The 22,715-nt window shown below is 51.1% G+C and overlaps 1 protein-coding gene across 3 annotated transcripts in view; it reads left to right on the top strand.

Moving 5' to 3' along the window:
- Nucleotides 1–22,715, top strand: part of PCSK6 (proprotein convertase subtilisin/kexin type 6) — a 130,799-nt gene that overhangs the window by 73,160 nt on the left and 34,924 nt on the right. For all 3 annotated transcript variants that reach the window (XM_033100069.1, XM_033100068.1, XM_033100070.1), the window contains exons 8-13: nucleotides 2,227–2,439; nucleotides 5,916–6,016; nucleotides 9,802–9,905; nucleotides 11,537–11,654; nucleotides 18,932–19,120; nucleotides 20,947–21,083. In XM_033100069.1, the coding sequence (XP_032955960.1) occupies nucleotides 2,227–2,439; nucleotides 5,916–6,016; nucleotides 9,802–9,905; nucleotides 11,537–11,654; nucleotides 18,932–19,120; nucleotides 20,947–21,083 (862 nt within the window). The remainder of the gene's footprint in view (nucleotides 1–2,226; nucleotides 2,440–5,915; nucleotides 6,017–9,801; nucleotides 9,906–11,536; nucleotides 11,655–18,931; nucleotides 19,121–20,946; nucleotides 21,084–22,715) is intronic.

The raw sequence follows: 22,715 nt of genomic DNA, 5'->3' as shown, positions 1-22,715 counted from the left end.
CTTTTTAGTCATCCTAAAGTCAAGTAAGTCATTTAAGGAGACTTACATCGCAGCTGTCTGAAGTTGTCACGGAAAATCCTCCTGGAAACTTGATGGTCTCAAACCAAACCACATCCCCCATCTTTTTTTCCACCTCAATGTCCCCTTTGTCACCCATAGTCTTTCTTCATAAGATCTGACTTCACCTTAGGTAGGTGATGTGGTTTGGGGGAGATTTCAGAAGCCAAAATTTAGCAGAAAGGTGTTTGATGTTGGTCCTCACGAAGCCTTACTACTCACGTATCCTCCAGAAGGGGAGAGTCAGATCACAGTAGCTGAAAACGCTGCCTCATGCAGAGGCCAGGCGTTTGCTAAGCCTCAGTAACGGTGCTTCTGAGACCAATGGGTAAACTCTCTGCTTCCCAGGCAAGACGCTGAAATGGGTTCTGATCGGATTGAAGTTGTGGTTTTTCTGAACAGAGATACAAGTGCACGGCTGGGGTTGAAATGTCCCCTTCCATCCTGTAGCTTCTATATGACCTGGAAAGTGAAGACGCAATCCTCAGAGACAGCAGAAATATCTCATTACCCCTCCGATCTTAGTGTTGCCTCTGCCCGATTCCCAGGTTCTCCTGGCAGGAAACTCTTTACAGAGTGAAGAGGCTTTTGCTGCCTGGACACCTGTGAGAATGGATTGGTCTCGGAGTGAGATGGAAAGACACAGGCCTGTGGCATTTTAGGCTCTTGATATTCAAAATGGGTCCAGAGGCACCAGCCCGCATCACCTGGGAGCTCGTTAGAAATGCAGAATCTCATCCCTCCTGGACCTGCGAGTTCGTCTCCAGTGTAACAGCACCCCCAGTGGTCTGTGTGGACACTCAAGAGTGAGGGGTGCTGTGTGAGTCCTGCTCTGTGCTGCTGGGGCCATCAGATCGCACATCCCACTTTGCAAAATGACAACCTTTTACAAATAATTTAGAGTGGGGTGGGGAGATGGCGTGACAGGTCTTAGAGATGGTTGTCGCAGAATAAAGATAGGCTCTGATGGGTTAAATGCCTTCTCGTTTGGATTTTAGTGCTTTGTGCAAGCATCTGATTAATCTTCCCCTACGGGTACTTCCATGCCCAAACACACTCATTTTTGTAGAGCTTTGTGCCTTCTTTCCAGGAGGCTGATCTTTTTGCTACATTTGAGCAACCTTTCTGTCAAGCTCTTGGCCATTTGGACAGCCCCACCTTGGACATACGGAAAGCAGGGTGAATGAGGCAGCTTTTAGCAGCAGGACTGACTGGCTGAGGCTCCGTTGAGAGCCTCAGGTTGGAACTGGAAGAAATGTCAGATTGTGACAAGTAGGCACAAAAGGACGGGGAACTGTGGTCGCTTGGTGCACAGAATGGAGTGGCCTGAGGCTCGCAGAGCAGGCGTGTCCACTCTGCCCAGGGTGTACTTGAACTCTAAGGCTGAGTGTAACATGTGCAGTCAGCAGTAGGGCTTCAGTTTGACACTCGGGGGATTGCAGAATTTTGTTGGACGTTTTCTTTAAATTGGCCACTTTGGGGCATAAGTATCAATTTCCTCCCGCGTGTTTGGAAAGCAGGGTCCTTGGCAGGGATGCTGAAGTTACCGGTCCCGTGGGTCCCGTTTCCTGTGGAGACAAGTGTTGGCAGCGCTCTCGGGGGCTGGCCGAGTACCACCAGCAGGTCCGGCCACTTGACCGGAGGGGCCAGTCCCTCTTGGGTGAGCTGATCTTGGCTGGTGCTTGTGGCCGGGATGAGCCCTCAGTTTGGTCAGAAATATTGATCCTGTGGGTGTGAGACACAGAGAGCTGCAGGATCCTGCCTGGACCTGCCGCTGTCTCTCAAAGGCTTGTTTTCATTTATATGTTCTTAAGAATGAAACTCTGCACACAAGTTGGCTGGTTTGACAACCTGACCACCTAAATGCTTACTCACGGTGGGGACAACGGCCACTCTCAGAAGACAGCACGAGCAGCCACGGGCATTCCGTCACCCTTTTTGCCCATGTGGCCTCCCCTGAAGTTCACGGTGCCATCCCACAGTCAGAAGTGCTCTGTGAAAATCCCAACAGGGCCCACAAAGCCATGTCTACGGTGGCATCTGTCGGGTCTGAACGCCTCCTTTTTAGGCCTTGGGGAGGGACATCAGAAGGAGGAGCTCCAGGCCGCAGGCAACCTCCCCGGCGAGGCTCAGGCTGACTGACGCGCTGGCCCTCTCCTTCCCCTCCAGGGCCGGCAGGGCCTGGGCTCCATTTTCGTCTGGGCATCCGGGAACGGCGGGAGAGAAGGCGACCACTGTTCGTGCGATGGCTACACAAACAGCATCTACACTATCTCCGTGAGCAGCACCACCGAGAACGGCTACAAGCCGTGGTACCTGGAGGAGTGTGCGTCCACCCTGACCACCACCTACAGCAGCGGGGCGTTCTACGAGCGGAAAATCGTGAGTGCTCGGCACGGTGGACAGCTTGGGGGGCACACCTTCCGCCCTTTGGGGATGACTTCCTTTTCCTCTGAACCAAAAGCTGAGCCAGGTCAAGGCCAGTTTGTCCCGGGTCCCAGGGCACCACCCTCACCCATCAATGAACGAGTTGTACCTTGGGGTACACCCCAGTCCCTTGGCTGCCTTCCTCAGACCCTGCCTTTCTAATTTCTGCACAAAATGCCAATTAAAACCCTCTCTGGCTTTGGAGATCTAAAAATACCCTTTAAGAATGGGGTGCATTGTCAGCACGGCGTCTGCTTTTAGCTCTCTCAAATCCTGTGGTCACAGCTCTTGGGATCCAGCTGACCCGTTCAGTTTCAACGTGCAAAATCGAGTGAGAGAAAGTCTTGGTTGTACACTGAAAGATTTTGAGAAACCCAAGTGTTCTTCTGGGCATTCCCTTCCTTACAAAAGGACTTTTCCTGGACACTGTGCACCCAGCAGCGGTTTCTGGGTCACACCCCCTTCAGTGAACACAAGTGTGATTTGTCTCTGATAAAGTAACTGTTTGAGTTTAGTGTACGAGTGGGGTCTGTGCTTCCTCCTTCCTTCTGTGCTTTCTTCCTCTAAAAGAAGTAAGAGGGGTGGGGGTTATGTTGACATTCACGCCGAGTTCCAATGCACAGTCGTTCGTTAATCTGGGTTTGGGACATTTTAAAAATGAGACCGTGGAGCTGGCCGGACATGGCTTACTTTTCCAGCTCACTAGCTTCTTTTCATTTCCCCTGCTGCCTGTCCACCTCTTCAGAAATGATTTGCAAATTTATTTTTACATGTTTCCTTGGGAGCATACAGGCTTCCTGTTCTCCCCTTTCTCTGCACCGACTGAAAGGTCAGCCACAATCGTCCCACCGCCAGCCTGGCAGCGGCCCGCCCGGTTAGCGAAGGTAGTCATTTAAGTTGTTATTTTCCTTTCCCACTGGAGTACGCGCCCCTGGGACGGGCCGCCGAGGCTCTGAATGGCATCCTGTTCAAGCGCAGTTGCACGCGGACTGGCTGGAGTCTTGTTAAACAGACGCCTGTGCGGGATCCTGACAGAGGCCTGCTGGCGGCAGGGCTGCGAGGCGGAGACTGTGTCCTCTGACACTTTGTCCCAGGGGCTCCGTGCTGGGAGGACAGTGTTTCCCAGGCCTCGGTGCAGGGCTCGCAGCTTTCTCTGTTCAGTCAGACTGCGTGTGCATGTTTGTATGTGCACGTCCACGCCTCAGCTGCAGCAAGCCTTCATTCCTCTTCCTTTTGGAAAAAACGTCTCTCCTCTGAACACTACTGTGTGGGTCAGGGTGTGGTGTGAGAAGGCTAGAAGAGCTGACATACTTACTTGAACTTGCTGTTCTGGAACTTTTCTTGATAGTGTGGATGGCACCTTTTTTTTTGGTCAACTAGGGCCAAGTTTTCCTGCAGGGGGATGAGTGACCATTCTGGGTGGTCGGCAGCATTCAGGCAGATGTCTGATGGAAGTCGGGGCTCTGTCCCCTCCATGCTCTCTCTCTGCTCCTCTCTGTCTGGAGAGTGTCCAGCAGCTTGGCCTGGACTGAGGCATTGCCCACTGCTGGGACGTGAGTCCTAATAAAAGGAGTGACACCTAAAGTGAGCACCTCTTACTCGTTCCCTCCTGGGCTCGTCCATTCATTCACTGAACACGAGTTGTGCTCCGTGCGTGACATTCAGTCTCTGGGGAGGGGCTGCCCATCTTGACACAGCCATCTCCTCCCCACGGGGAGGCCCCTCTGCTCACTCCCCAGTAACCCTTCCTCTGAGGCTGGAGAGCCAGCCATGGGCCAGACGCCCTCCTGCCCAGACACCCTCAGTTGGCCAGCATTTACTGAGTGGAGTACATGCCAGGTGCCAGCTGTGACCTTCACAGAAGCCCTGGGAAGGACATGTCATTATGCCCACCTGCAGATGAAGATGCTGGGGTCCGAGAGGTTGCATTCTTGCTCCTTCTGCCTCGCCCTCAGCTGCCCTCCTCCACATCAAAGTAATTCAGTCCTGCCAATCGATCAATTGCTTGATCGGGAGGGAGGAGGAGGCTGGTCCTGTTGAGTCTTCCTGTGTGTGTGATACAGGCTGGGCCCCTGGATAATCGTCCTCCCAGCTGAATCAGGTAAAGGAGGATGGTCCGTCTGAAAGGGGACCTGAATGTTACCACCAGGGAAATTCATTCTCGGCTGCTGGAGCCTTGCACCTGGTGGGTGTGTTAGTTTCCCGTTACTGTCACGACACGTTCTCCTGAACGTAGCAGCTTAAACAGCTCAGATTTACTCTCACAGTTCTGCAGGTCAGAAGTGCCGCAGCGCCGGCTGGGTCTGTATTCTGAGCCTCTGGAGGCTGGAACCCGGGTGTCGGCCGGCTGCGTTCCTTCCCAGAGGCTCCGGGAGAATCCTGCTCATTCCGGGTTTGGCACAACTGTGTTCCTTGTGGTCATGGGACTGATCTTGCCTCGTGGGTGTGAGCCACAGCCAATCTCAGCTGCTGCAGGCCTCCCACATTCCTTGGCTTGTGCCCCCCAACTCTTTCCAAGGCCAGCAGCAATGGGTCCGTTCCCTCTTCTGCTGTAGGTCTAGGCCAGGCTTTCTGCCTCTTTTCACCGGATAATCCAGGGTGCTCGCCCTGACTTCAGGCTAGTTAGCAACCCTAATTCCATCTGCAAAAGGCATGGGGGCAACACTAGGTAACAAATCCCATCTTGCACGGCAGGTATTGCACATCTGAACCCACACAAACTGTTCAGATGGCGGCTGCTTCTCCATCCAGGTCAAAGGAAGGTGCCCCTCAGGCCGTGCGAGAGCGAGGTCCCCTGTCAGCACCCACCCAGCCTGGCGTCGGCCCCTCAGCTGGCAGAGCCAGCCTCACCTTCCCAGGGAGCTGGTTTCCTGATCCCACACGGTGACCCTGTGAGGTCGCCATCAACGCAGGGCGGTCTGCTGCTGCAGGTGGCACCCGTCAGCTCTCTGAGGAGACCATCCTGTTGCAGAACCGTCCATGACCTTCTGGCAGTAGGCAGAAGTGCTCTCTGGATCACTGGCCACCTCCATGTGTTTTCAACTGCTCTGAAGTCAGGTGGGAACTCGGGGTCATTTCTGTGGGCTCTGGCATGTGGTCTTGCCGTGGGCACTCTGCCAGGGAGGGCCCCTCCGTTTCACTTTGCTTATCTTTACCTTTGAGTCTCAGCACACACATCATCTGCCCTCTGCCTTGTCTCCCTGTCCTCCTCCCGTGATTAGCTCGTCCCTGCAGTGGGTCCATTTCTTACATATGAGAGCAGAGCAGCTTAGCAGGACTACCACACATGGCAGAAACCTCGGTGCCGAGACATGTCCGCCTCGCGCCCTCTCCCTCCCTGGGACCCACGGCCGCATCTGCGGGGAGCAGCTCCTTGATAACCTCTGACTTCTCCTGAGAGCTGATGTCACCTCTTGCTGCCCTGTCACCAGGTCACCACGGATCTGCGTCAGCGCTGCACCGATGGCCACACGGGGACCTCCGTTTCCGCCCCTATGGTGGCGGGCATCATCGCCCTGGCGTTAGAAGCAAAGTAAGTTCCCAGCACTTTCCCTTTTTTCCTTCTTTTAAGTTTTTGTGGTAGTAAAAATACGCATAAGGTAAAATTTATTACTGAGGGCACAGTTCACTAAGCACATTCACACTGTTGGTAGCCATCACTGCCATCCATCTCCAAAACTTTTCCGTCATCCCAGAACGAAGCCCGTCCCCGTGAAACAAAGTAACACAGACTGGGGGACTTAAACAACTGACATTTCTTTCTCACGGTTGTGGAGGCCCGAAATTTAAGATCAAGGTGTCGGCAAGGTTGGTCTCTCCTGAGGTGTTGCTCCTTGGGTTAAAAATGGCCACTTTCTCCCTGTGTCCTACCTGGGCTTCCCTCTGTGTGTGTTTCTAGATCCTGTGTAAGGACAACAGTCACCTTGGATTAGGGCCCACCCAAAATGACCCTACTTAATTACCTCTTTAAAGGGCCTGTCTCCAGCTACAGTCACATTCAGAGGTCTTGGGGGCGGCGAGTGGGGGTTAGGACTTCAACATATGAATTGGGGGGGGGGGCAAAATGCAGCCCATAATACTCTCCCTCCCCCTCCCTGCCAGCCCCTGACAGCCGCCATTCTAGTTTCTGTCTCTATAATTTTGATGACTCTAGGAACCTCACAGAGGTGGATTCACACACTCTTGGACCTTCTGTGCGGGCTTCTTTCATGTAGTATAATATCCTCAAGGTTCCTCCATGGTGTAGCAGGTGTCAGGATTTTGTTCCTTTTTACGGCCATCGTGGATGAGCATGGAGTAGTTCCTACCCTTCTCTTCCTTTCTAAAGCTCACGGTCTCTGGCCCTTTGTAGGACCACAGGAAGCTCTGGGGGCTGAACCCCAAGCCAGCCTCCCGTTCTGCGTCACACTGTGGGCCGCTGCAGCTGCGCTTTAGAAACTTTAGTTCATGACTTGACAATATGGCAATGATCTTTTATCTGTCTTGAGCCAAATAAAAGCTCTAGAGTTATTAGCATGTGGATGGGCCAGAAAGAAAAGAGAGTTTACGACGAATGCAATCACGCTACCCAAAAGCAAATGTTAGGTGAGACGTGAAAACTGACTCGGGATAACCAGACGTTTGAAGCAGCCATTTGTGTAGATGAGATTTTAAATGATTCAAAAACCATGACTGAGTTGCTCAAATCCTTATAATTATGTCTGTTTGCATGTTGATTTGCATAAGACAAACGAGCATAAAACTCAAATGCTACAAATTTAACAAAGGAGTGGCTAACTGTTTTGGATTTTGTAACTTCTGTGTCCTGAGGCTCTTTTATAAAATTCTAAATAATTAGTTACTTGTGTGGAAAGTTGCATTCACATACTTAGTAATTCATTGTTCTATATTTTCTTCCATTCCTTATTGGAAACATGCGAGGAATTTTGCTAGTAGAAACTAAATAACAACTCAAAAACAAACTAAAAAATGGAAAAAACAAACCTTGTTTTGTGCCATTAAAACGTGGCCTGTGGACTGTCATTTGAGCTCACCCTCAGAAGTTTGCAGGTGGCACATCAAGAGAACTTCATGGAAAACAATGCCAGGTTAGAGCATGTAAACATAAAGGATTGTTCAAGGGAGGAGCAACTATAACCAGGGACCCACAGGCCTGAGATTTGGGGACTGGGTAGAGTAGCTCAGATGTCTGGTGGCACTGCCGTGTGGCTGCGTCATTCCGGGTGGAGAGGGTCTCGGGGGCACAGGCAGGGCCTGCACGCAGCGTGTGACATGAGTGAGGGCAGACCCTCCCGAGTAGGGATGGTCCAGAGGTCATCCCACAACTTCAGGCAGTCTTGGGACTCCCCACCAATCCCTTCTTCATCGAGAAACATTTCAACACTATTTCCTAGACATGTTTTCCATACAAACTGCATTAGTGATTTTATTACGAGGGTCAAAAGTAAAATGAATTTCCTCATCGTAAGACTGCTTCTCACATTGTCCCTTCCTGGACCCATCCTGTCGTAAACTCGGAAGCTCAGGCTTCCTGACGCCTTGTGCAGAACCACCAGAAGGGCGGGACCCTGCTCGTCACCCAGGTAACAAGGGACATAGCCCCGTCTGCTCTGTCTGAACCCCAAAGCCCGAGCCTGTGCCCACTCCACCAGAGTGCGAGGCCTTGGGCCACTTGGGACCTCAGAATCGTCCTCTAACAAGGATGTTGGCTGTGAACTCCCAAGAGGAGCAGTGATAAGGGGAGGAAATCAGACAACCTGTGCCCAGCAAAAGCCTAGGAAATGGACTAATGGACATGGTTGGGGCAAGGCAGCCAGGAGGCCAGTAAGTGGCTGATGACCGGCAAAGTGACAAGAGCATGTTGGAGAAACCAGGGGAGCCTGGGGCTAGAGCCTGGAGAATGTACCCAAGATTCAAGCCAACAGGTGAGCTCCTACTAGGAAGATAGGCAAAGAGGGGGTGATTGGTGGGGGTGTCAGATGGTGCAGCTGCTGCGAAAAATAAGTGTGGCAGTTCCTCAAAAAATTCAACATAGAATTGCCATATGCTCCAACAGTTTTACACCCCAAAGAATTGAAAGCAGAGACTTGAAGAGATATTTGTACACCCATGTTCACAGCAGCATTATTCACAACCGCCAGAAGGCGGACGCGACCCAAGTGGCCGTGAACAGATGATGGGCAAACGAAATGTGCTCCTCCCCTACAATGGAATATTCTTTAGCCTTAAGTTAAGGAATTCTGACACAAGTGATGACGTGGATGAACCCTGAGGACACTGGGCAGGTGAAAGACTCCAGTCGCAGAAGGACAAATACTGTGTGGTTTCACGCATACACAGTTCCTAGTGTGGTCAGACTCTCAGAGACAGGAGGTAGGATGGTGGGTGCCAGGGGCTGGGGGAGGGGCGTGGGGAGTGAGTTTCAATGGGGGACGATGAAAAAGTTCTGTGGACGGATGGTGGTAATGGTCACACAGCCATGTGACTGCGCTTCACTGAACTGTGCACTGAAAAACAGTTAAGACGGTAAATTTTCAGTTGTGCATATTTTTCAACACAGGCAAACAAAGGTGTGGGCAATTGGAAGGATGATGGTCGCGACTATGGGTGGGGACAGGCCCTGGTCAAGAGCGAGTGCTTCCAGCAGTTATTTGTCTGTGACCTGGTCCTGGTGCTGTGGACGGAGCGGGTTATAGGACCATTATCGTGACTGGGAGCTTGGTCTCAGAGGTGTGAAGAGGCGACACAATGTAACTCAGAATCAAAGAAATCTGATCGCTGCTTTTTTATTGGTGGGCATGTGTTCTTTTAGTGAAATGTTTCTACTTTCCATCAGAATGAATGTATTGTAAATGTAGAAGTACTTGAATCTCACTTTACAGTCTGTAGAGAGCGGGTCCACCCAAGGGTGGGGTCTGGGCAGATGGCGGTTGAGGAGACGCTGCTGCGTTTGCTTGTTATACGAACATTAGCCCCAGATGCTAACAAATAGCATTTGCTATTATGCTAAGGACGCCCCTCTCTCTACTGCCACCTTGTCCTCTGTCACCCTTGTACAAACTCAAGCACAGCTTGGCAACGAGGCTGGGTTTCTCGTGCTATGGACTTTCGGTCACCCCTGGTACTATTTTATCCCAGGACTTAATCTCTGGTAACCATTCTTTACACAAGGTTGCAAACCCTGGCCAAGGAATGGAGCCTGCGGGTTTCATTCCTCAAGTCCAGACCCGGGGCAGGCTCCCGACCTCTGAGTGCGCCTGTGCAGCCATCCTTACTGAGCTGTGTGGGCTGCAGCACTCTGTTTTTGTGTCACTGCAGCAGCCAGTTAACCTGGAGGGACGTCCAGCATCTGCTGGTGAAGACATCCAGGCCGGCCCACCTGAAAGCCAACGACTGGAAGGTCAACGGTGCAGGTCTTAAAGGTGCGGGGCCTCCTGGTGGGCGGGGCAGGACCTATCACTCTCATGGTGGGCGGGGCAGGACCGGTCAGCCCTGCTGGTGGGCCCTCTGGGTGGCACCGTGGCATCTGTGGCAAGGGGTGACATGAATGTCTCAAAAAGAATCCCCAAATAATATTAATTGTGTGTCATAAGAATGAAAAGCATCTATACAGTGATTTAAGAAAAGTATCCTGGAACCTCACACTGGCATTAAGGAAGAAACTTAAGGTCGCTAGACATCAGGGTTCCGTCTTCACAACTTTTGCCACACCCAGGGAACACCTGTACCAGAACTGACTTAATGGTTTTCTTTAAATTGACTTGCCTTTTTTTTTCACATAAAGAAATATATTTTAAAAGGAAACTTTATTGCATCTAGTTAATCATGGGTTTGATGTGTAGTTATATTTTTTCTAATGTACATTAAAATAATTATTACCATAATGACTATGATAAAAAAATGTTTGCGTGCCACCTAAGAGCAACTTGCAATCTTAGCCCTGAGTAGCTCTATGATTTTTAAAGTAGCTCCCAGTTTCCTCATCTGTACAATGAGGACATTGAAATAGTTAGGTAAGCTACTTTCTAACTACAAAACTTCTGTCGTCAAGCCCCACCCCCACCCCCACCCCCCGTGTTATAAAAGTAACACATGGAACAGTGAGGTCTCTACCCCCAGTACAGCCGGGTACCATGAAATCAACCCGCAGTCGGAGCTCTTAAGGCACATAATTATAGGACTGTGCCACTGGCTTCGTTTGTCTGGCTTCTTACCAGAGATACTTGAAAAAGATTTACATTCATTCATGGCATGTTAGGGAGGGTGTTTGTTTTCCTTTTCTGAATTTCAAATCCAACTATTTCAACACTGAGCCTGATGCTCCCATCCGTAAAATATAGGTCAAGCATTGTTACCTAAAGTTCCAAGGGACATTCCTTTTAATAAGGAGGCCATTGATTAGGCCTGATGTGTCTTTGTTTTGCAGGAATGCTGGTGTTAACCATGTGCTGTAACAAGAGCTGACCTACATTTCAATTTCAGCCTAATTAAATAGGAAAATAGATTGTATCTAGTTTTCAACCTTGCGTCTTAAATTAAACTTTGAAACTCTCCTGCGTTGGCCAAATTCAGCATTGGAGCAGGCCAGTTCACAAGGACTCACGGCCTGTGCCGCTGTCTCTGAATGCCCTGGAATTCGATAGGGGAGGAAAAGGACACAATGGGTAAACCAAGGGGTCTCGGACTTTTTCCCTCTGTCTTAAGATTCAGGGAGTGCAGATGCTGGCCTGTCCCTCTCGTGTAAGGAAAGCTGTCCTCATGTCCCAAAGAGAAAGGTCTAGGTCTCTACTCTGTACCAAAATGGGACTTATTTCCCGGCCCACAGTCCTGACCTGAAGGACTGGGGTTCAGAGAGAGTAGAGCAGCTGGGACCTTGGAGCAGGGAGCCAGTCCTGGCCATTCCCGCCCTGAGTGACACAGACAGTCGGTCCCAGGACCACGGAGGTCATGGATCAGGTGCCTTGTGCAGGAGCAAAGCAGAGGGTGGGATCTGGGTCTCACTCCATTCCTGGGGGTGGGAGGGGAGGAAAGTCTGAAGGCCCTGTCTTTTCAGTTAGCCATCTCTATGGATTTGGCCTGGTGGACGCAGAAGCCCTCGTCATGGAGGCCAAGAAGTGGACAGCAGTGCCCTCACAGCACATGTGTATTGCCGTCGCAGACAAGAGGCCCAGGTGAGGCTGGTCTCCAGCACCGCTTAGTTTTTCAGGCACGTGGGTTTGCCTCTGCTGTGAGGTATTTCGGGCCGGTGTGCACACATGTGTGGGCGTGTGTGGTAGCGTGTGTGTACACGTGTCTGCATCCCCTCGATGGATGGTGATGCTGGAGAAGGCATCACTTCTTAACCCATGAGCTTCCTGAGGCCTTTTGCTGCCAGTTGTGGGTTCCCCTTCTGTAGCGGATTGCTCCATTACGGGGAGTCAGTTCCTCAGCCTGAACGCTCAGGCTCATACTGGAAATTCTGACCCATCACGTTCGGCACCGCTGACTGGCTCGGCCATGTGCCCCGCCCAGTGGGGCTGACGGAGGACTAGCACGGAGTGTGCTCTCTCATCACCCACTAGAGGTGACAGCTGTAGTCCCAGCCCCACCTGTCCCAAGAGCTCAGTGTGACTCCATCAGCCAGAGGCAGGGGTGGCAGCCTCTGTCCCTTCTCGGTTGCAGGAAGGGGTTATTGTGCAAAGTGCAGGGCAGCTCTGTGTCGCTTTCATCTGGACTCGGGCAACCTTCCGAAGGTTTCAGCCCTGGGACTTTTTAACAAACCTCGGGCTGGGTGCTCTGGGACCCCGGTTGCTTCTTTCTTCCATGGTCTGGACATGTCCCACCTCACCCTTTGTAGTAAGTTGTTCTAAAGCAGTTGCATTATGTTCAATGAAGTTTTTGTGTTTTAAAAATCAGCTGTAAAGTAAGTCAGATAGCAGGGATCGTACTCCATCAGGAAAGGAAATTCAATGATCCTCCCAGACTCTGCCATTGCAGCTGTCCTTTTTCAGGAGAACGGTGTTTCTCGTGGCCTTCATATCTGACAAAGAATGGAATGCGTTTTTCTTTTTTTCTAGCTGGAATTGTTTATACCTTTGGGAAATGTGTGTTTGGAAAAAGAAATGAGGGGGTGATGAAGAGTGACCCTTGCTTTATCCACAGATATAGACCACTCTGTTTGAGATGGCTTCTGCCTGGAATGCATTTACCTCTTAATATGCTCTTTTGCTAGAAAATGTTGAGGAAAGGGTTTCTGGCATGCGGTAGGAATTCAGAAAGCGTGTACTGGGTGAATAGCCACGGAAGTATTTTTTCAAAAATGACACTTCCATCCTGCGGCTGATTGTGAAGACTGACTGCAGGGTGTTCCCTCTAAGACCTGACAGGCTGCTTGGCCACCAGACAAGTCTCAGTCTGGAGATTTTCAAGCATCTTCCTCCAGGGAGACTTAGACTGTCAAATTCACAAGAAAGTGGGAGGGTCTCTGAGATAAACAAGGCCTTTTGCTTTCTTTTGTCTTGTTGGTTAGGAAACGCCTGGACCATGGATAATCCAAGTCCAGGTGAGGTGGTGCTGGGTTCTAGAGCAGGGCTGCCCCCAAGGCCACCTGGCCTGCCGAGGTGGAGGTGGCCGCATCCCATCCGGCCCCACACCTCTGCCCTCCCGCTGGTCTCCCAGCAGGGCGGCCCCTGAATGAAGCATTCTTCTCCTGCCAGAAATAGTTTTAAGATGGCAGAGTGGTGCCTAGGTGGCGAAGGGTTGTTTTTATTTTTATTTTATTTTGTTTTTTAAGTGCAAGCACACTGAGTCTAGACAGCACAAGTTGAGGGAACCGGCCGTAACACACAGTGTGACATTGTTCCTCTCCTTTGAGGAAAGAAAGGACTCCGCAAATGCCAACAGAGGCAAAGAATCAGACTTCTGTTTCTAAAGGAAAATCATCTTTACGTTGAGCAGTTTCAGACCCTTTCTGGAATAGTCAGCCAACCTGCTGTCCCAAAACCACTTGCATAACTGCACACTGCAACAGTTATTCCCAAGGACATTGGGTGGGGGTTGGGGGGGAGAGAAAGAGAGAGAGAGAGAGAGAGAGAGAGGAAGAAAGAAGCATTCCTGCCTGGAAGGTGGAAACCTCATTTCTGCCTTTGGGCTTTATCTCCGGGCAGAGGGCTCCAGCCTGCCTGTCAGGCTCGTTTGAACTGCTGTGCACCCCGACTGCTTATGGCCAGCTTCCTTCACCAGGGTCCTCTCCAGCTTCACCTAAGCTGCTGGGACCATGTCGCTTAAACAGGAAAAGGAAGTGTTTGCCCACACCTGTGTCCCCTCTCCTCACTGCTCCCTCTCCACGGGTGTTTCCTGATCCACCTGGCCACTCTCTCAGCCTCACTCTGCTTTCTCCTTCTCCTGGTGGAATCCTAGCACTCTGTAACGTCCCAAACCTGGCCTCAGCCGCTTCCTGTAGAAAAGAGCAGCACGTGAGAGAGAGGGAGGGAGGGCGCCTGTCTGTCTGGTGTGACTGACAAAGGTCGGAAAGCTGTTCCTTGACCACTAAGTGAGGGGATCGTGACCACGTCTGCCATTTCTACAGTGACGTCGTGCGGGGCCCTGAGTGACAGGGCCTGGAGTTGATGGACACGTGCAGGGGCAGGAATGAAGGACAGTGACACCTCTTCACCCTCTCCTGCCACTCCGGCCCCCATCTGGTCTCCCTCTCCTGGGATCTGTCATGACTTAGGGAGCTAGTCCTCTCGGTTATTCCAGAAGGGGCGATGGGCCACCCTCTGTAAGTTCTGCCTGTGGCCCCAACCTGTGTGCAGACACTGGTATCACACCCACTGTGCCCCAAATGGCCACTCAGGTGCCGGTTGGTGTCCCTCTGTTGAACTGCCCTGTTTTCTGTCCAATGCCAACCTGACCTGCCTCCTCAAGCCAAAAAGAGCAGAAAGGTCGCCAGCGCAGCACAAGAAAGGCGGCCTTGGAGGGAGGCAGGGCTGCCATTCCAGGCACACAGGAAGCAGCCCCAAAGGAGGAAATGCTACTGTTCCTCTTTAATGTGAAGAAAGGCCATGCAGGGGACCCCAGTAGACACGTCAGCAGCTCTAGTCTGGACACTGCACATCTAGGACTGGGGGGTTTGGGGATTCACCTGAAGCAGGTTAGCAAGGCTCGCGGGCAAAGCCACGTGGCACCACCTCCAGCGGGGTTCCTGTGTGGCTGGGACCCCCGTCGGCCTGACTCCAGGATCCTGCTGTGAGCAGCACACAGCTGGTTTCAGATCCGCTTAGAAAGTGGAAAGCCCACCTCTCCTTTGGGCTCTCTGGACGGTGCAGGTTCCCCCCACTCTCCCAGCGCTTCCCCACCCCTCCCCACCCCACCCAGCACTGAACTTCAGTGCACTCCTGGTCCTGTAGGAGGCCCTTGCTTCTGGCTTCTTCTATCACGTCCTTTATCCATGGGGCATGGCTTGGGGTGGAAAGAAAACTCATTGGGTGCTCTGCTCTTGGCCCCGGGGTAGGGGGTTACCATACCTCAGCCCATGACACTTGTCCTGCTTCTTGATGTCCCTTGAAATTCTGGTGAGCTTTAGTCAGCTGCCCATCCTCCTGCAGCCCTGGCCTTTCTAGCTTATTCTTCGGTGTAACCTGCCTTCCCCAAATTGTGACTGCTACTTGCTTCTAAATCCGTGTCTGCATCTGAATCATCCAGCCGACGACTCTCGTTACTCACAGTTGTTGTGTGCTGTGAAGCCACCACAAACACTGAACTCAGGAACCCAGAACCATTGCTTTGAAGAGAAATATGGGGTTCGGTAGGTTCCTGGGAGCCTCTGCTTACGGGTTCATCTACTGCCCAACACAGAACCTTCCCTGTTCCCCAAAAATAACATCTAGCCGGACCATCAGCTCTAATGCGTCTTTTGGAGCAAAAATGAATATAAGATCCAGTATTATATCACATTATTATATTATATTATATTATATTATATTATATTATATTATACCTGGTATTATATTATATTATATTATATTATATTATATTATATTATATTATGTTATATTATATTACATTATCCCAGGTCTTATATTAATTTTTGCTCCAAAAGATGCATTTGAGCTAATGGTCCGGCTAGGTCTGATTTTCGGGAAACACGGCTGTTTACTCCTGTGTGTTTCTGTTTAAAGACACCCTGTTTGTTACATATTGCTGACTCATTACCACTGAATCACTGCCGGCAGCCCTGTCACTCCCTCCTGAGTGGAGCTTATCTGGTGCACGGATTTTCTCAGTAAGGCGTGTCGCAGCCTGTTGCCACGTAGGAACTCCATGCAGCCATTTCAGCACTGTGCGTGGGGGTGAAACCACCACCAGCAAGCAACAAGTGTGGAAAACATGGCCCTAACTAGACCACAGAAGGACACGTGTTTACAGTATGAGTGTGGAACCGAGAAGGTAGAGTCGCCTGTTTCGCCTCAGCTGGGAACACAGATAGCGGCCGGCTCACGCGGGTTGCTGTCCTGTGTACATCCACAAATGACCACCAACCCCCCGTAAGGATTGATTTGGGGTTTCAAATACAGGTTAGCAAATCAGTGAATTTGCAAATACGGAATTGTGAATAATGAGAATCGACTGTATGTTCTCTTGTCTTCTGTACTCCCCATGAAATTGAATCGTAGAGCTGGAGGGAATGTTTAAACTTAGGCTGCCGATAACTTAGCCCCCTTGTTTCACTTAGAAGAAAAATACAGGCTATGAATTTAAACACTGCATGTTCAAACACCTTATAACCTCATCAGGGACAGCGCTGTCTAAAGTAATGTACGGGATTAGCCGCTTTTTGTTTTTTAATTGAATTTTATTTCCAGCCTGCAGGATGGGCTATGGTTTGATAATCAAAAGTAATTTCACTTCAGGAAAATGCTAAATGTGCACTAACATGAATAAGACAGCACCCACATCTACTTTCCTCTAACTCTTAACGACCAGCCCATCCGGAATGTTCTTCGTAGAACAGATCTGAGACATGACTCCGAAGCTTTTTGCTGTGCCCACAGATTGCGGTGAGCCCTCCAACAGACCGAGGTGTCTTCCTACAGTTTGATTTAACAAGCCTGCCCCGATTATCCCTCTCCACTCCGCTGATTACCTTCAGAAGGTCTGGGAAAGGATTTCCTGGTCCACGTCCTGGTTGGCTGTGTAGCAACCTCCTGCCCTCCCCGCCAACCTCCCCGACAGATGCCAAATACTCCCGAGGGAAGGGCACTGCTGTCTTCCGATTTTGGGGGACCCCTTCAGCATGAGGAACTGGGCCCGGCCTCCTCTTGCCCCAGCCCTGCAGCGTGGTAAGGTGGAGTCACCCTGGAAATACTTTGTGCCAGGCCATAGGTCTGCCCTTGTAGCTGACCTGGAGAGAGGTCTGTATGTGGGAGAGAGAAATACAGTCCTGCCTCGGCATCCTACGGGGGTTGGATCCAGGACCCCCCACACCCCGAGGGTACCAAAATCCACAGACGCTCAAGTCCCGTGTCTCAAATGGCGTAGTGTTTGCTTATCACCTCCACACATCCTCCCGTTTACTTTAAATCACCCCTAGATTACTTATAACATCTAATGCAATGTAAGTGCTATGTAAATAGTTGTTACATTATATTGTTTAGGGAATAATGAGAAGAAAAAAAGTCTGTACGTGTTCAGTACAGATCCAACCATGGTAGACCTAAACGCATAGTGCACTTCGGCAACAAACAACGTAACATTTTTTTTTCCCCAAATACTTTTGATCCTGGATGCAGAACCCACCGATACAGACGGCAGACTGCTCTGATTGGCAGTAGCTGCCCACTAGGGCAGAAAGACAAGTGGAGAGGTGGAAGGTTTCAGCCAGTGGCCTTGATCTTGCTATTGGGCCCAGGAAATGTGTTAGAAGTTCGAAAGTGTAGGGTGATTCCTGACATGCTAACTTGGTGAGCCTTCACAGGAAGGGTCTCCCCCACCCCACCACCCCCCATGCCCCCAACACACCCACGTTGCCTGCTTAGTGCACGGGGCCAGGATTCTTTACCTGGAGTTGTGTGTGACCCAGCAGGACTGAACTTTCCAGAACGCTCCAGAGCTTTCTGTTCTGCTCTGCATCTGTACAGTGGGGGGGGGTGGAGGTCGGCGGGGGTGGGGGGGGGCGCCTGCTGACCAGTAAACACAGACAGTGAAATTTGGGAGCAGGCAATGAAAGGAGTCAGCATCTCTAAATCAATTTATGTTGCATGCAAATCATGTTTTCAAATATTTACAGTCTCCGAGGGAATTACCTCACTGTTTGTAACTGTTTTGAGTGTTCTTTATGACTCAGGCCCAGTAGAGCCAAGCGATGTAATTCCTGGGAGGCTCTAAACATCTGCTTCGAGCCTCCCCTCCCGAGAGGAAAGTTAGGGATAACGGGATAAGAGCTCCCCATTATAAAGTGGATGCTGGCCAGGCCAGGGGGACTTCCTCATGTGTTACTGGGTGGCTTCAGTTTACAGGTCCTTGGGGACAGCGGTGGTGGCCCCGAATAGGTGGGACGGCTGGATGCGGGAACAGCACCCAAGTACATGCAGCCTGTGTCTGCCTCCTCAGGAGAGTGTGCTAGAACATTCCGGTGGAGCTGACTGTGAATGACTGGGGCCTGGTGCTTCTCTTCAGATTCCACATGGTGACACTGCCCTTGATTCCTAAAGAGAACCGGCGTCCATTCGCATCACAGGACAGGAGGCGGAGGGGGCCCCAGTCTTCATGCGGGGCAGTCGGGAGTAGACCAGGTCCTGTCCATCCTCTGTGACTCTGGTGCCGTCACAACGGCCTTGACCAGTGCGTTTAGTGCAAGAGGCCAGTTCCGGCCCTGGGGTTGCATGTCCATCTGCTCCTTCCCGGCATCGTGAACATAAGTGTGGGCCCGCACACGCATCCTTGCAGGGCGGTGAGGCACAGAGGTGGCGGCATGGACTCTGCAGCCTCAAATCCCAGCTCTGCTTCTCAGTAGCTGTGTGACCTTGGACACAATCCTTGCCCTCTCTGGGTTAAGTCAATGAATCCTTGTGAATTCTCACACCAGTGCCGGTGTCCTGTGCCCAGCATGCGGTCAGCTCAGGAAATGTTTGATGTTGTTATTATTCAGCATCGAGACTTACACTGTCACGGCCAATCTTTGAAACAAAGTGGTGAGGCTTTAAAGCCTCGCGGGCCCCAGGAAATGAGCTGGCCAGAGGCGCCGAGCCACATCCTGGCCACTGAGGGCTTTGTTAGCTGAGTCTGCACGAGAAGCCATCCTTTAAATCTCTCTAAGCAAATGCCAGGTGACAGAGGTCTTCTGAGCAGGCCGTATAAGTGAGAGGAAACCATTAAGGGACCAGAGCTCTCCCTGGGGCCATCCCAGGAATCCACGTGTGTGACCGAGAGCTGCTGGGCCTGGCTGAGCCCCTCCCTCCCCTCCCAGGAGTATTCCAGTGGTGCAGACACTGCGGACCAGCGCCCTGACCACAGCCTGTGCCGACCACTCCGACCAGCACGTGGGCTACCTGGAGCACGTGGTCGCCCGCATCTCCATCTCCCACCCCCGCCGCGGAGACCTCCAGATACACCTGATTTCTCCCTCAGGAACCAAGTCTCAGCTTTTGGCAAAGAGGTAAGGGCAGGTGGCAGGCCAGTGGGGCCACAGTGGGCTTTCGGACACAGCAGCTCACACCCAGCTTCTTCACTCCCCGCCGGGCACCTAGGAGCCGTCACTCACCTCTGGAAATGTCATTTTACTCCTCTGTCACGATCAGGAGAGTTACCAGAATGGAATGTGATAATAGAGATGACAGTATTTGGCAGGATCCCTGGTGCAGGAGGTTGGCCGCCTTTCCTGACCTGCCTGCATCCTGACCTGTGAGAACCTCCCAGCACCCGTGCACCCCCTTCTCCCAACCGGTCTCCTTCTCCCAACTTCCGTCCTTCTGCTTAGGCCCGTCTTGGAGCCCCTGGGATGGGAGAGAGCGGGTCCTCCAGGGTCACTGGTTCGTCACCACCTGGTGGTTAGGCAGGGCTGTACCTGGGCCATCCAGCTCCTCAAACCCGCTCTGAGGCTACTTGGCCGTCATCTGAGTCTTGGGAATTTGCATCTTTCCCCTTAAGGCACAGATTGTGTGATTATAGGATCTATTACCTTTGACTGGATTTCGCCTCTTGCTTAATTCAGCAGCTTTTTCAGCTTGCCAGGTTTTTCTTCACTAAGAGAAGTTGACACTCGTAAGTACTTCAGCCTTAAAAGACAGTTTGCCTTTGTTCTGTCTCGAGTGCGTTGGATTCAGTTTGGCATCGTGTGTGAAAATCAGCCTTGATCTTTGCAGTTTCTTAGAAGAAAGTACAGGAGGCCCCCCTACCCCCACTATTCTCTAGGCGAGAAGGTTCCCTTGATAAACATTTTTAGACGTTGTATGTTCAGAGAACCCCCAAATTGGGAATCGAATCTTACATTATATACAACACTTATATCTGAACTTCCAATGAACAATAAAGAGGCCGTACATTAAAAAATTATTGTTCCAAAATAGAGAAAATGAGACTGGGGAGGAAGAGTAAGTGAGAAGGACCTGGAATTGTTTTTTTCTAAGGAAGGAACAGTGAGGAGACTTATCAGAACCTGCAGGGGAGCTGACCGGGCTGGGGGGTGGGGGGCAGGGGGTGCTCCTTCTTCTCCCACAGTGCCCAGGGGTGCCCCCTGACACACTGGGGAACATTCAGGTCTCTTATGTCACCTCCCCAAAGGCAACTGTTGAAACCCGTCAAGCCCTGGAGGCAAAGGGACAGCACATTTCCCACAAGTATGGGTGGTGGTTCATTTTTCCTTCTCTGTGTCTTCTGGAGAACAGCCCACAAGAGCTGGCTCTGAGACAAATAGGAAAGTTTCATTCAGTCCACAAACCAGCATTTTAGAAAGGCTTCCTTTGCCATGCCCTTGGGGCTTACGTGGAAGTCACGTGGCCCCGGCTCCGTCTGCTTTTGCGCATTCAGGCTCTGGGGTCGCCAGCGCCTGGGGTTAGCAGGGACCAAACGCCTTCTGAAGGAATCTAGAGGATTGAGGACGTTCGTTGGTCACCTGCTAGTGATGGAAAGAGCAGGGACAGGACTCAGGATGCTCTGAGCGAGTCTGTAGCAAATCACTAACCTGAGATCTGTCCTCCATGAAATAGGGTGGGAGGGAGGACACACCACTGACAGTTCCTGTAGGGTTTGGGAGACCCCGTGAGATGGTGGAGGGGAAACTGCTGTACGGCTGTGTGGTAAACAAGTGTGGAAGCCGTCAACACCTTCCCTGCACCTCCGCAGCTACTGAGGACCAGGCCTCTCTCTCTCCTGTTCTCCCACCGGCCGCCCTTCCATTGGGTTGTGCAGTCACCTGCAGAGAGAGCCCTCCTTGGACTGGCCCCCCCACCCCTTGCAGTTCTGACCCCCGGTCTCCAATTGCAGATTGCTGGACCACTCCAACGAAGGGTTTTCCAACTGGGAATTCATGACCGTACACTGCTGGGGAGAGAAGGCTGAGGGGCAGTGGACCTTGGAAATCCAAGACATGCCGTCACAGGTCCGCAACCCGGAGAAACAAGGTCAGTGGTTCTGGGAATGTTATCACTTCGGATTTCAACCCTTTTGTGGACTCCAGAACTTTTAACTATAGTGTCTCTGGTCATTCTTCTTTTCTTTTGTTTTTTGAGGTGAAACTCACAGAATACAAACTTCCCCGTTCTCGTCATTGGGAAGTGTGTCATTAAATAGCTTCGGTACAGCCACAATGTTGTACAACCACATCCATTATAGAATTCCAGAACTTTCCCTCACTCCACAGAGATATCCAGTACCCATTAGCTGTCATTCCCGTCCTCCAGCCCCTCCCAGTCCCTGGCAACCCCTAACGTACTTTCTGTGTCTATGGATTTGCCTCTTCTGGACATTTCATATGAATGGAATCATATGATATGTGGTCTTTGGCGTCTGGCTTCTTTCACGTAGCATACTATTTTCAAAGTTCATCCATCCTGTGGCGTGCAGCCATACTTCATTTTTATGACTAAATACCGTTCCATTGTATCACTGTGTGACATTTGTTTGTCCTTTCGTTGGCTGATGGACAGCTGGGTGTTTCTACTGAATAGCTGTTATGATAATGTTGCTTTCCACATCCGTGTACAAGGGTTTATGTGGACATGTGTTTTCAGTTCTCTTAGGTGTATACCTACTAAGAGTGGAATTGCTGGGTCGTGTGGTAATTCCACGTTTAACTTTTTGAGGGAACCGTCAAACTGTTTTCCACAGCAGCTGCAGCATTTTACATTCCCGCCAACGACATAGGAGGTTTTTCATGTCTCTGCATCCTCACTAACACTTGTTTTGTTATTTCCATTTTTTTGTAATTGCAGCCACTCTAGTGGGTGTGAGGTGGAAGCTCATTGTGGTTTTGATTTGCATTTCCTGATGACTAGTGATGCTGAGCCTCTTTTTATGGGCCTATTGGCCATAAACCGTCTTCAGAGAAATGTCTGTTCCACTCTTTTGCCCATTTTAACACTGGGTGGTTTGTCTTTTATTATTGAGTTGTAAGAGTGCTTGAAATATTCTAGATACGAGATCCTTATCAGAAAAAATGATTTGCAAATTTTTTTTCTCCCATTTGTGGGCCGCGATAAAGGGGTACTGCTTGAGGGTGGCCCCGAATTAAATCCTGAACAGGCCAATGTCCATCCTGGGACGTGGTTGGAATCTGGGTCTTTGGCTGGTTGAGACAGGAATGGAATAAACATCCTCTGGTACTTTTTAGCTCTGACATTCTGTGACTTGTTGGAATTTGGGGGAGCGGGACACAGTCTTCCTGGTGTCCCAGGGTCTGCCCAGTCCTGCAGTGGTTTCTGGGGGAAGATCCTTCGAGCACGCTTGACCCCGGGCAGAACCATCGCTCCTGAGGTGCTCTTTGCCGAAACAAGTGTAGGCGGGGGACCTGCCGGTGTCCACACGCGTGAGCCCTTTCTGTGCAAAGTGAGGATGGATTCTTCTCTTGGCCGCAGCTCAGCACACCCGGGCATTAGCGCTTCCTCCCTGAGCTCAAGGTGGAGTCAGCGCTGGTTCGGTCAGCGTCTCTCCAGAGTTGAGGGAGGAAAAAAGAACGAGAACTACCTTACACCCAGACTGCCTTTCGAAGCAGGGCGATCCCCAGACTGTTCAGGTCAGTCTGGGGCTGTCTGTTG

Source organism: Rhinolophus ferrumequinum, chromosome 28 (genome assembly GCF_004115265.2).
Source record: "Rhinolophus ferrumequinum isolate MPI-CBG mRhiFer1 chromosome 28, mRhiFer1_v1.p, whole genome shotgun sequence".
Lineage (NCBI taxonomy): Eukaryota > Metazoa > Chordata > Mammalia > Chiroptera > Rhinolophidae > Rhinolophus > Rhinolophus ferrumequinum.
Note: the sequence above shows the minus strand (reverse complement) of the source record. Positions and strands in the feature narration are given on the sequence as shown.